Source organism: Engraulis encrasicolus, chromosome 7 (assembly GCF_034702125.1).
Source record: "Engraulis encrasicolus isolate BLACKSEA-1 chromosome 7, IST_EnEncr_1.0, whole genome shotgun sequence".
NCBI lineage: Eukaryota > Metazoa > Chordata > Actinopteri > Clupeiformes > Engraulidae > Engraulis > Engraulis encrasicolus.
In genome coordinates this window covers 16,292,768-16,306,993 of record NC_085863.1, presented here as the reverse complement: position 1 = coordinate 16,306,993, position 14,226 = coordinate 16,292,768, and the positions used below count along the sequence as shown (strand labels likewise).

Here is a 14,226-nt window from a genome sequence, read left to right as displayed (position 1 = left end):
AGGCACAGTTGTTTGACCAGAGCATAGCAGACGAGACACCAGAAGAAAGACACTCACTCACCCCCATTGCCATTAGAAGAGAGACACTAACTCAGCCCCATTCAGGGCTGCACAGGGATAAAAGATCAGGCCGGGTTTTTTCAGCCTAGACCGGGCCGCCAGTCATTGAGAGAGACATTGAAGCCTGTGACAATGTTTTTAGTCATATATTACTAGCTCTTTTGACCACAACGGGCAAAATGATTATTTAATCCGACTTCGACAGGTCAGCTGTAGCGGCATGTCTGAGGACTGATACCACTACACTGAGGGGAGGTCTTGGCCAAACTCATCAGCAGTCCACCGGGCAAATGCCCTGTATGCCTTATTGCCAATCCCCCTATGCCCCAGTGTTGTAGTCTACTTTTTTATGGTGGGTATACTGTATATTTGAGCATTTTTTGAAGTGGGTATACTGTATATATTTGTGCTATTCAAAATAATGGATCAATCAATTTTAAGTGGGTATACTGAAATCCCTGAAATTTAGAAGTGGGTTTACACCGTATACCCGCGTTCTACGTAGACTACACCATGCTATGCCCCCATTGCCACTTGAAGAGAGACACTCACTCACCCCCATTGGCAGTCTTGGCATCGCTCCACTCTGCCCCCTGGTGTGCCCTGGTCTCCAGGCCCTCCTCCTCCTCCTCCTCCTCCTCCGCATGCTTGGCAGCGTACTGGCATCTGTGTGTCTGTTGGAGACATGGAGGAAAGAAGAGAAGAGATGAAGGCTTGGGTGGCTTTTTTTCTGGGTTTGGCATGATTAAGGGGTTTGTGCTTTTTATTAATTTGGCATCTGTGTTTGAAATTGTTAAGTAGTCTTGGAATTGTTATTAAGATATGGTGCTGTGTGCACACAAAATGCTAGGGCTCTTGTCTATGAATGGGCTAGCATTCCCATCCTATGCGACACACACCCAGGTCTGATCAGCCTGTGGTGGTGGGCCTGCCACAGAGGAGGGTGTCTTGTGTTACGTAAATGGACGAAACACCTAAAGATACTGGGAAACACAACTGACAATGTGTTGTACAATAGAGTAACAACACTGAGTGGTCCAAGCAAGATCTCAACTGGAGATTGAACTACTTGGGATTGAAACATCAAGTCCTTTCGCGTAACTTAAAGGGACAGTTTGGTCAATTTCAACATGCAGTTGTAATGCTCACACTACCCTGGACTTGTCAGTGCCTGAGATTTTTTCTTCTTCTTCTTCAGCCATTTCCGAGATCCTGGTCATTGTAATGGGGGCAGCTCTTTGTTTACATTTCAAAAAAACATTTTTATTTATTCCCAAAAACATCCAAAAGATTATAAAACATCAGCAGACAACTAGCAAACAGCAGTAACTTTTGGGAAAATATTTGGAGTTGGCCTATGTTTCATTTTTTAAAAATGTAAACAAACGCTGCCCCCATTACAATTGCTCATATCTCGGAAAGGGCTGAGCCGAAAAATGTGGCATCACCAGGTACTGACAAGTCAAGGGTAGCGTGAGCAATACAACTGCATGTTGAAATTGACCAAACTGTCCCTTTAAAGATATGGTGATGTGCACACAAAACGCTAAGGCACCTGTCCATGAATGAGCTTGCATGGGGACCCAGCATCAGGAGTCCAACCTGAGTTATTTCCAAACCCTGGACTTCGACTCTGAGGAAGACGCAGGTGCATCGAAATGTCAGTCACTTTTTGCACCAAAAAATAATAAACCTCTAAAAGTAGGCCTATGCTGAGTGCTCCGGTCATCCCTGGGTCTAGTCACTGAGAAGTAGCCCAGTCTGTCTGCACCTGTCAATAAATGGGATCGCATTCCCATGGCAACCCAGCTTCGAGTCCGGCCTGGGTCATTTCCCGACCCTACCCCATCTCATGTCACTTTACTGTTACTGTTTACTGTTTACTTGTTACTGTTTACTGTTACTGTTACTGTTTACTATTATTGATAAGCTAGTGTAATACTACAAGGTTGGTTCAGAGCACTTAGAGTAACCATGAGATACCATGGTAGAACCATATTTACTACATAAAAATAGTATTACTATGGTCACTGCATTAAAACCATGGTAAAACCATACAAAGTAAACCACAGGACTTTTTTTTGTAAGGGTGGGAGGGAGTTCTGCTGTAATGTGAAAAATATATGTTCTTGAAATACAGCTGATGAATGCAATCACAGAGAGAATCACATACTTCAACCTACCATTACTCCAGGATGAAATCAGAGATAAATCCACACATCGAAGAACAAGATGAACACAGTGGAAGTTGTAATATCTTCGAAAGCAGGATGAACGCAGGAAGGTCATGAAAAGAAAAACATCTCTCAAAAGGCCGAAAAAGACACACACACACAAAAAACTCAGCCAGTATACCGAGAGCTGCTTTCCTCTCCTTGGAGAGACTTCACCATCCAAACAAAAAAAAGGACAAAAAAAGGTCAAGTAGAACTGAGAGACTGGAGAGACCGAGGCAGAAGAGATTGCAAAAAATGAAAGTAAAGAGAAAGCAGAGAAGCTGTGATGGGAAAGAAGACAAACACAGAAAGCATGAGGACGATGAAGCACAAGACAAGAAGACTGAAATCTGTAGAGAGAAAGTTGGACAGATAGGGAGAGGAGAGAGTGGGTGAGAGAGAGAGAGAGAGAAAGAGAGAGAGATAAAGGAGAGAGAGAAAGAGAGAGAGAGACAAGGGAGAGAGAGAAAGAGAGGGAGAGAGAGAGAGAGAGAAAGAGAGAGAGATGGGCGGGAGGGAGGGAGGGAGGGATATAAAAGCAAGTTGATGAGGAGAGTGTAGCGGAATGCAGAGTGAGAGACAGAGTGAGAATGCAGCCAAGAGAAAAAGAAGCTGAGAAGTTGTGATGAGAAATGTGGGGGAGAAAAAAAAAGAAAAGAGGACGAGGAGGCGGAGGAAAATAAAGACGGAAGGACAGCCAGAGAGAGTGACACAGTGAGGGAGAGAGGGAGAGAAGGAAAAAGGCAAGTGAGATAAAGAGATGTAGAGCGCCCGAGAGCAGAAGAGACCGACCAAGAGAGTAGAAGAGAGATAGAAAGAGATGGAGAGAACTTCAGAGCAAGACAGTGAGAGAGAGGGATAGACAGAGAAAGAGAGAATAGAAGACACGGAGAGACGGTGAGGATGCGAGGCACAGAGAAGTATAGCGAGAGAGTGGAAGTGAATACATGGAGTGAGAAGAGATTGTGAGAGAAGAGAAGAGAGTAGAGAAGAGGGGAGAGTAGAGAGGGGAGAGTAGAGAGGGGAGAGCGGAGAGCGTGGCAGAGCAGGGCTGAGAGAGGGCAAGAACGTAACGCTAAGAGAAAGAGAGAGAGTAATGATGAGTGAGGTAAAGAGAGAGAGAGAGTGAGAGAGAGAGAGAGAGAGAGAGAGAGAGAGAGAGAGAGAGAGAGAGAGAGAGAGAGAGAGAGAGAGAGAGAGAGCAAGACTAAGAGAGAGAGAGCAATAATGAGAGAGATAGTGTGTGTGTGTGTGTGTGTGTGTGTGTGTGTGTGTGTGTGTGTGTGAGAGAGAGAGAGAGAGAGAGAGAGAGAGAGAGAGAGAGAGAGAGAGAGAGAGGGAGGGGGGTAGTGAGAGAGCAAGAGAGAGAAGGAGTGAGAGCACGACTGAGAGAGAGAGAGATAGAGAGCAATGATGAGAGAGATTTAGAGAGAGTGAGTGAGAGAGAGAGAGAAAGAGAGAGAGACAGACAGACAAAATGTGAGACAGAGCAATGATGAGAGAGGTGTAGTGAGAGAGTGAGACTGAAAGACAGAGAGAGGGGGGAGAGGGGAGGGAGAGAAAGAGAGAGAAAGAGGGGAGGGAGAGCGCAAGGCTGAGAGAGAGAGAGGGGGGGGAGTGAGCAAGGCTGAGAGAGAGAGGGGGAGAGAGAGAGAGAGAGAGAGAGAGAGAGAGAGAGAGAGAGAGAGAGAGAGAGAGAGAGAGACAGAGAAAGAGAGAGAGAGAGAGACTGAGGGACAGAGGGAGAGAGCAAGGCTAAGAGAGAGAGAGAGTGGTACAGATCTAAGAGGAGGCATGGCGTGGTGGTGGTGGTGGTGGTGGTGGTGGTGCCCACCCCAGAGCCCAGCGATGGCACTGCCAGCTCCGCTCAGCCTCATTATCCCTGTGCACTCCTCCCCCCACTGGGCCCCCAGAGAACACACAGCACAGCACGGCACAGCACTAGCAGACCAGACTGGGGCAGAGGGAGCAGGGCTAAGGTTTAGGGGTAGGGCTTGGGTTGGGTGGTATGGGGATGCATGGGGCAAGGTGGCATGGGGATGGATTGGGGGTGCATGGGGCATGGTGGCAAGGGGCAGGGGAGTGGGGTGGGGATACATGGGGCAGGGTGGCATGGGGCAGGGTGGCATGGGGCAGGGTGGCATGGGGCAGGGTGGCATGGGGATGCATGGGGCAGGGTGGCATGGGGCAGGGTGGCATGGGGCAGGGTGGCATGAGGCTGGGTGGCATGGGGATGCATGGGGCAGGGGAGTGGAGTGGAGATACATGGGGCAGGGATACATGGGGCAGGGTGGCATGGGACTGGGGATGGATTATGTGGGGTGGCATGGGGCAGGGGAGTGGGATGGGGATACATGGGGCAGGGTGGCATGGGGCTGGGTGGCATGGGGCAGGGTGGCATGGGGCTGGGTGGCATGGGGCTGGGTGGCATGGGGCAGGGATGCATGGGGCAGGGTGGCATGGGGATGCATGGGGCAGGGGAGTGGGATGGGGATGCATGGGGCAGGGTGGCATGGGGCTGGGTGGCAGGGTGGCATGGGGCTGGGTGGCATGGGGATGGGTGGCATGGGGATGGGTGGCATGGGGATGCATGGGGCAGGGTGGCATGGGGCAGGGTGGCATGGGGCAGGGTGGCATGGGATGCATGGGGCAGGGGAGTGGGGTGGGGATACATGGGGCAGGGTGGCATGGGACTGGGGATGGATTATGTAGGGTGGCATGGGGCAGGGTGGCATGGGGCAGGGTGGCATGGGACTGGGGATGGATTATGTGGGGTGGCATGGGGCAGGGTGGCATGGGGATGGATTGGGGGTGCATGGGGCATGGTGGCAAGGGGCAGGGTGGCATGGGGCAGGGGGGTGGGGTCGGGATACATGGGGCAGGGTGGCATGGGGCAGGGTGGCATGGGGCTGGGTGGCATGGGGCTGGGTGGCATGGGGATGCATGGGGCAGGGTGGCATGGGGCAGGGTGGCATGGGGCAGGGTGGCATGGGGCTGGGTGGCATGGGGATGCATGGGGCAGGGGAGTGGAGTGGAGATACATGGGGCAGGGTGGCATGGGACTGGGGATGGATTATGTGGGGTGGCATGGGGCAGGGGAGTGGGATGGGGATACATGGGGCAGGGTGGCATGGGGCTGGGTGGCATGGGGGAGGGTGGCATGGGGCTGGGTGGCATGGGGCTGGGTGGCATGGGGCAGGGTGGCATGGGGCAGGGTGGCATGGGGATGCATGGGGCAGGGGAGTGGGATGGGGATACATGGGGCAGGGTGGCATGGGGAGGGGTGGCATGGGGCAGGGTGGCATGGGGCAGGGTGGCATGGGGCTGGGTGGCATGGGGCTGGGTGGCATGGGGATGCATGGGGCAGGGTGGCATGGGGCAGGGTGGCATGGGGCTGGGTGGCATGGGGATGCATGGGGCAGGGGAGTGGAGTGGAGATACATGGGGCAGGGATACATGGGGCAGGGTGGCATGGGACTGGGGATGGATTATGTGGGGTGGCATGGGGCAGGGTGGCATGGGGCAGGGTGGCATGGGACTGGGGATGGATTATGTGGGGTGGCATGGGGCAGGGTGGCATGGGACTGGGGATGGATTATGTGGGGTGGCATGGGGCAGGGTGGCATGGGGCAGGGTGGGGGCAGGGTGGCATGGGGATGCATGGGGCAGGGTGGCATGGGGATGCATGGGGCAGGGGAGTGGAGTGAGGTGGCATGGGGCAGGGTGGCATGGGGGAGGGTGGCATGGGATGCATGGGGCAGGGTGGCATGGGGCAGGGTGGCATGGGGGAGGGTGGCATGGGATGCATGGGGCAGGGTGGCATGGGGCTGGGTGGCATGGGGCAGGGTGGCATGGGATGCATGGGGCAGGGTGGCATGGGGATGGGTGGCATGGGGATGCATGGGGCTGGGTGGGGATGGATTGGGTGGGGTGGTAATGCATGGGGGTGCATGGGGCAGGGTGGCATCCAGTGGTATGGGGCAGGGTAGTAAACATGGAGATGCGATGCATGGGGCTGGGTGGTAGACAAAACAGGAAGATACAGTGCATAGTGCATACTGTGTGTGTGTGTGTGTGTGTGTGTGTGTGTGTGTGTGTGTGTGTGTGTGTGTGTGTGTGTGTGTGTGTGTGTGTGTGTGTGTGTGTGTGTGTGTAGGGGGTAGAAGTATGTGTGAACGTGCGTGTGTGTGTGTGTGAGAGAGAGAGAGAGAGAGAGAGAGAGAGAGAGAGAGAGAGAGAGAGAGAGAGAGAGAGAGAGAGAGAGAGAGAAACTCAAAGAGAGGTTGTGGTGGACGAAGCCATAGTACACGATGACAGAGAAAGGGAACCTAGTGTTCAGAAAAGACCTCAATACCTCAGAGACGAGCGCCTGCCTGCCTGCCTGCCTGCCTGCCTGCCTGCCTGCCTGCCTGCCTGCCTGCCTGCCTGCCTGCCTGCCTGCCTGCCTGCCTGCCTGCCTGCCTGCCTGCCTGCCTGCTGGCCCAGTCTGTCATCTGTGTGTTGGGGAAACAGGAGAGGCATGTGCAGGAGGACGGACGGCTCTGATGAGCTAACGTGCTGTGGCCCCCCTCCTCCTTCTGCTCTCCACCATATGGAGACATAAAAAGAAAAAAAAACGTCAGCTTTAAACCAGGATCTTCTGCTTCCACTTGATTTTTACATGACGTTTTTGGGGGGGGGGGAAACGTATCTGAAGAAGGGTTTTTACCCGAAACGTCACAGAAAAATTAAACAAGTAAGAAACGTTTTTACCCAAAACGTCACGGAAAAATGAAATAAGTAAGAAACGATTTTACCAAAAACGTCACAGAGGGTTCCGGTTTGGCAAATGGCGGAGTAGGTCGCAAATCGGAACAGCTCTGTCTGAATTCGACATTTATTGGACATTTTAGGAACTGAGTGACTTAAAGACGCAAATAATTGCCAGTAGGATCAACCGGCACTTATATTTTATTTAAACAAAAACAGTTACCGATGCCAGTTGCCTTTTATGATGGGGAAAACAAAACCGCAAAGCAAGAAAACTGAAGGTGACGCGGAGCTAGGAGCAACCATGGCTAGCAATGATGGAGACGGCACCACTCCCGTGTCCCTAACCGACATACAGGCATTGCTTGCGGGCATGGAAGAGCGGATTATTACCAATTTGACTTCGCAAATATCGACCAACCACGCAGGTATCGCCAAACATGACGAAACAATACAAAGCATCGAGACCTCGATGAATGACTTCCAGGATAGAATAACTGCCCTTGAAGCATCTGTCGGCTATCTTTCCAAAGAGAATGAGCAGCTAAAGCTAAAGCTGGATGACTTGGAGAATAGGTCCAGGCGATGCAACATACGTATCACAGGCATACCAGAGGGAGAGGAAGGGGGGAAACCCACCGCTTTCATCGAATCCTGTCTACAAGAAATGTTCGGAGAAGGCGCCTTCCCGCGGCCCGTGGTTGTCGACAGGGCGCACAGACTAAATATCAAGAAAAAGAAACGAGGGGACACACGCCCGCGTCCTTTCATAGCCTGCCTGCATCACTTTCAGATGAAGCAACGCGTTATGGAGCTTGCTAGAGACAAGGGATCGCTAGACTACAATGGATCAGAAGTCCACATCTTCGCGGACTACAGCGCAGAGGTTGCCAAAAAGAGAGCCGCATTCGCCCCGATAAAAACCCGGCTGAGAAATGATGGACTACACTTCAATGTGCTTTTCCCTGCTAAACTCCGAGTGAATGTCAACGGTGCTACGCACGACTTCAGCTCACCTGAAGAGGCCGCCGCCTTCCTGGATGGTCCACGATTACCACCGCAGCCCATGGAACCATCACAGGAGGACTAATTATCAGGACAGTTTCCATTTCCCATTTTTCAAATCTGATCGCTGGACGTTTTGGTGAGTGCTCTGGTGTGTTTTCCTATCGCGGCATGAGACTGCTTGCTGTAGCCCACGCAGTTCTCCCCTATTTCGCGCATTGTTATGGGCTACTTTGTTAAATGGTTCACGAGTGTTTTGAAAGTTTGCCAAGCCTTTGAAAGTTGCTCAAACCAAATACTGGTTTGATCCAATTACGTTTTATTTATGTTGTCTTAAGTTTAGTGCACGCATAACCTACAGAACCGGACTGTTTTCTGTGTCAATTTGACCCTACATTATTTGAAAACCTGAAATCGGTGCAGATTCATTTAGCCTGTCAAACAATATGAAAGATGATATGTCTAACAGTCACAACCAGCTGCTTATCACGGGACTGTTAACTTCATCACTGAACTTTTTTGTTTTGTTTCCCCCAGCTCTCCTTTTCAATGTATTATTTTCCTTTCTATTCTTTGGTTCTCTTTCACATTTACGAGGGTGATGTAGGCTATAGTAAGGGTCAATGTGACAAATGTTTACATGGATAAAAGGCAATGGTTTATTATAATTAAAATGTTCCCTCCTTTTCAGACAGACAGAGTTAACAGTGTTAAGAGTGCAAGTTAGAAGTAAGCACAAGAGTGTAAGGGTATTTGGTATGGGTTTAGGACTTACAGGTCATTTTTTTTCATTTTTCTTTCTTCTCTTCCCCTCCCCTTTCCTACCTTTATGCACACCACTACACATCTTCCTCCCCTTTCCCCCGCTGCTGCCTCTACCTCTCTCACATTCTCACTTTAAGTCACAATGACTACTAATACAGCTTCTAAGGTTATGATGAATAACCCTGTTAAATTCATATCCTGGAATGTGAAAGGTGTTAACAACGCTACTAAGAGACGGAGAGTCATGTCTCATCTCCAACAGTTGAAGGTCGACATCGCATTTTTACAAGAAACACATCTTTGTAATAACAATATTGCTTGGTTGAAACAACACTGGGTTGGTCATGTATTCCACAGCACATTTAATGCCAAAGCTAGAGGTACAGTCATTTTAATAAATAAAGGCATCTCCTTTGAGTCTAAACAAGTAATCAAAGACCCAAACGGCCGATATGTCATTGTAGTTGGACAACTTTTTTCCAATCCAGTGGTCCTGGTTAACATATATGCACCCAACTTTGATGATCCACATTTTTTTGAGAAAATGTTTTCTTTAATACCTAATATGGACACTCATTTTCTTTTAGTAGGTGGGGACCTGAATCTTGTTCTGGAGGTCAACTTGGATAGATCATCCAAAACGTCCCAAAATCCCTCTAGATCTGCTGGAGTAGTAAAGAATTTCATGAATCAGTGTGGCCTCTCTGATGTATGGAGGTTTAAGTTTCCTCAGACCAGAGCATATTCTTTTTTTTCTAATGTACACCACACCTATTCACGTATTGATTATTTCCTACTAGATAACAGGTTGCTGCCTAAGGTCAAGGCAATTTCATATAATAGTATTGTTATCTCTGACCATGGCGCTGTTGTGCTAGACTTGAACATCCCTAATCGGCCACCCATTAACAGGATTTGGAGACTGAATCCCCTACTATTATCAGATGACATATTTGTAGAATTAATATCAAATCAAATTCAGTTTTTTCTAGAAACTAATACCTCCCCTGAGATCTCTCAAGCCACATTGTGGGAAACGCTGAAAGCCTACATACGAGGGCAAATCATAGCATATGCGGCTAGAGTCAAAAAAGAAAAAAGTTTCAAAATGACAGAGATTTCACAACGCATCCTTGACATTGACTCAATATATGCTCACTCCCCAAACTCAGATCTTTATAAGGAACGGTTGAGGCTCCAATCTGAATATAATCTTCTTTCCACTGAAGAGGCTGCACGTCTTATTCTGAAATCCAGGCACAATGTTTATGAACATGGGGATAAGGCGAGTAGATTATTAGCACGTCAAGCCAGACAGGCTGCTGCATCACGTTCCATCACAAAAATCCAATCACATACAGGAGAGATCCTGACAGATCATAACGATATAAATAAAGCATTTCAAGACTTCTATGTTGACCTCTATACATCAGAATGTAGAAACGATACACTTTTGAACACCTTCTTTGAAAACATTACCGTCCCAACTGTGTCAGAGGAACAAAATGAAAAACTGAATGCAGATATCTCAATCTCTGAGATAATTACAGCCATCAAATCAATGCAAAACAACAAGTCCCCTGGTCCTGACGGATTCACAGTTGAATTTTATAAAAAGTTTCCCCACCAGTTGGCACCAATTTTACAAGCAATGTATAGTGAGGCCCTTTCCACAGGGAGTTTACCTACGACACTGAGGCAGGCGTCCATTACACTGTTGGCAAAAAAAGACAAAGATCCATTGCTGTGCACATCCTACAGACCTATCTCTTTGCTTAATGTAGATTTCAAAGTACTTTCTAAGGTTTTGGCAAAGAGGTTGGAAAGTGTTGTCCCTGATGTGGTTTCACCTGACCAAACAGGCTTTGTCTTAGGAAGACATTCATACTCCAATTTAAGAAAACTATTTAATATCATTCACTCAGTCGGATCAAAGTGCCCTGAGGTAGTTATTTCTCTGGACGCGGAGAAGGCCTTTGACCGCGTGGAATTTGCATACCTATTCTTCACACTTAAGAAGTTTGGTGTTGGGGACGGATTTATATCCTGGATTAAGTTGCTTTACTCTTCACCACTAGCATCTGTTGTTTCCAATAACATACAGTCTTGTTACTTTAACCTTGGAAGAGGGACTAGACAAGGCTGCCCCCTTTCCCCGCTTTTATTTGCATTGGCTATTGAGCCCTTAGCAATAGCTCTACGACTTCATAAGGACTTTAAAGGTGTGAAGCGGAAGGGACAAGAGTATAAAGTGTCTTTATATGCGGATGATCTGCTTTTATATGTATCTGACCCAGAATCATCACTCCCCTCTATTTTGGATACTCTGAATGGTTTCGGTGAAATATCTGGATATAAAGTAAATTTTCAAAAGAGTGAACTTCTACCTCTCAACTCTGCAGCAGCTGCACTACCTCCTACACTGTTCCCCTTTAGAATGGTACAAGAGCACTTCAGATACCTAGGTATTGAAGTCACACTCAACTTGTCAACCACTTTCACAAGGAATTTCACCTCTCTCTTTAAAAAGTGTAAACAGGACATGATGCGCTGGACCTCATTACCATTATCATTAGCTGGACGAGTTAGTTTAATAAAAATGATAATACTGCCAAAATTTCTGTACTTGTTCCAAAATATCCCCATTCTAATTAAAAAATCCTTTTTTAAAACGCTAGATAAATCCATTATACCTTTTATTTGGGGAAATAAATCCAGCCGAATTAGCAAAACCATGCTCCAGAGATCAAAGAGTACAGGGGGACTGGCATTACCTAATTTTATGTTCTATTATTGGGCATGTAATATTCAGAAGCTAATCCACTGGGTAGAGGACACACCCATGACTGACCGAGCAGATTGGGTGCAACTTGAACTTGCATCATGTCCCACACTTTCCTCACTAGTTTTCTCTAGTCTACCTCTGCTTGGCTGTAATTTGAGCTCAAATGTAATAGTTAATAACTCACTACGAATTTGGGCACAATTCAGAAGACATTTTGGGTTCCAGGCAGCTTCCTCTCTTTCCCCTATTACATCAAATCATATGTTTACACCATCTTGTACAGACACTACATTTAATTTATGGTTCAATAAGGGGATCAAAACAATCAATAACCTGTACAAAGATAATATATTTATATCTTTTGCTCAGCTAGCCGAGACTTATGATTTACCTAAAACACATTTCTTTCGCTACCTCCAAATCAGAAGTTTTGTGAAGAAGACATTTACATCATTTCCTGAGAAACCACCTGAGACTCAGTATGACTCCATATTTTGGCTGAATTCAAACGCCAAAGGATTAATAGCAAGAATGTATGGGTATATTAACAACATCAATCCCCATTCAACAGAACATTTGAAAAGGGCTTGGGACAATGATTTGGGAGTGACCATGACAAAAGATGACTGGGAGTCAGTTTTGGACCTAATACACACATCATCTACATCTGCATTACATGGGCTGATACAACTTAAAGTGGTGCACAGGGTTCATTTAACCCAGGCCAGACTGGCAAGAATTTACCCTAACGTTGAACCATTTTGTCCCAGATGTAGAGGTCAACCAGCAGATTTGATACATATGTTTTGGCTATGTCCAAAACTTTCTTCTTTTTGGCAAGATATTTTCAAAGCATTTAGTGAGATGTTTGGTACACAGTTTAACCCCAATCCTATTAGTGCTGTTTTTGGACTCATACCAGAGGAATGTAGAGACCTTTTACCAAACAAAGCCTATGTCATCATAGCTTTCTCTACACTTCTTGCGAGACGTTTGATTCTTTTGAAATGGAAGCAACAGGCACCACCCTCCTTTGTGCATTGGATCAAGGAGGTGTTGTACTTTTTGAAGTTGGAGCGCATTAAGTATACAATCAAGGGATCTACACAAGCTTTTGTTAAAACCTGGAGGCCTTTTTGGGACTACTACGACTCACTACAAGAACCTCTTGATGTAGAGTAATAATGCACCTATCCTCTCTATTTCATAATTGAGATTCAAGGTAACAGCAGCGGCATGCATGGGAGATTTTGTTTATTTGTATTACCATGTTGGAAAATTATGCAAAATGTGAGGACATGTAGGTGACTTTTATGTAATTCTTTTGAAAAAATCAATAAACACAATTTAAAAAAAAAAAAAAAAACGTCACGGAAAAATAAAATAAGTGTGAGCCGAATATCCTGGTGGAAGCAGACTATTTTTTTTTTCATTTCATCTGGTCATCTGTCTGTTCTGCACCCAGGTCAGACGCTTGGGATGTGAGGGGTTTAAACTACTCTCTTTGCACCATATGGAGGGGGCATCTGATGAGGGCAGCCTTCTCTACTCCAGTGTTTCTCAAACTTTTTCAGACCAAGGACCACTGTGTCGCCCCAAAAATGTTCAGGGACCACCTGTCAACTGAATTGGCAGTTGAGGGGTGATCATTTGACACTGCCAAGTTCGATGTAGATCACTTCTTTTTTTATTCACATTTACAAGCCTGACTAGTAGAAATCTCCTTGAGGACCACCTGAGCATTGTTGTGGACCACCAGTGGTCCCCGGACCACACTTTGAGAATCACTGCTCTACTCCATCCAGCATCTCCCAGCCTCCCCTCGCTCTATTTTTGGACGACTAAATGGGAAAGGGTGGGAAGGTCGTGGTTAGTTAAGACTACATGGGATCACCATTGTGCATTATACATGTCCATCTGCAGTTGTGTGTGTGTGTGTGTGTGTGTGGGCGTGTGCTTGTGTGTGTGTGTGTGTGTGTGTGTGTGTGTGTGTGTGTGTGTGTGTGTGTGTGTGTGTGTGTGTGTGTGTGTGTGCGTGTGTGTGTGGGGGGGAGGGGGTGAGAAGGTCTCTAAGTGGTGCATAAGTGTTAGATTTGTGTAGTAGTGTGGGAATCTTAGAGACAAAAAGGAAATGAACATAAAATGCTGTACTTTTATTGTTTTTCATTTTATGTTTCTCAAACTGCTTCCCTTTTAGTTGTTTTGTCAATATATCCGGTGAGTCTGTTTTGCAAACAATTTCATAATTGATCATTTTACATCTGTTCTGTTCAATACAATAATGAATAACTATGGTATTGTGAAGTTGATTTGGTTAAAAAGTTAACCATTTTCATTTGAACAGTTTTGTTATAGCCTACCTGTATGGTTACTTAGCTGACGTGCAGAGGAACATCCCCAGCTTAGCGTTGAAGGAAGGTAGGCCTATACATTCCCATGTGTAAGTGATAGTTCAAATTCACAGATCCCGAAATGTACTAGGCTGCATTATTTAAAGAATTTAGCTAAACAGCAAGCCACAACATCTTGAAGATGAAAATGAGGTAAGTAGTCCTCATTACAGATTTCCACACGGCTCTGGATTTCCATGTCTCACTACTCCCTCTAGTGGTACATGAAGTAAAGCACATGTGTCAGTCTGTGTGA

The 14,226-nt window shown here is 47.0% G+C and overlaps 1 protein-coding gene across 1 annotated transcript in view; it reads right to left on the bottom strand.

The window, feature by feature from the left end:
• The window catches only part of LOC134451723 (dystrophin-related protein 2-like), a 58,208-nt gene extending 52,398 nt beyond the window's left edge, over positions 1-5,810 (bottom strand). Inside the window, exons 1-3 of the mRNA XM_063202126.1 lie at positions 4,374-5,810; positions 4,055-4,177; positions 617-734 (exon numbers count right to left, since the gene is read on the bottom strand). Of these exons, the coding sequence (XP_063058196.1) occupies positions 617-734; positions 4,055-4,177; positions 4,374-5,810 (1,678 nt within the window). The remainder of the gene's footprint in view (positions 1-616; positions 735-4,054; positions 4,178-4,373) is intronic.
• Between the last annotated feature and the right edge of the window lie 8,416 nt (positions 5,811-14,226).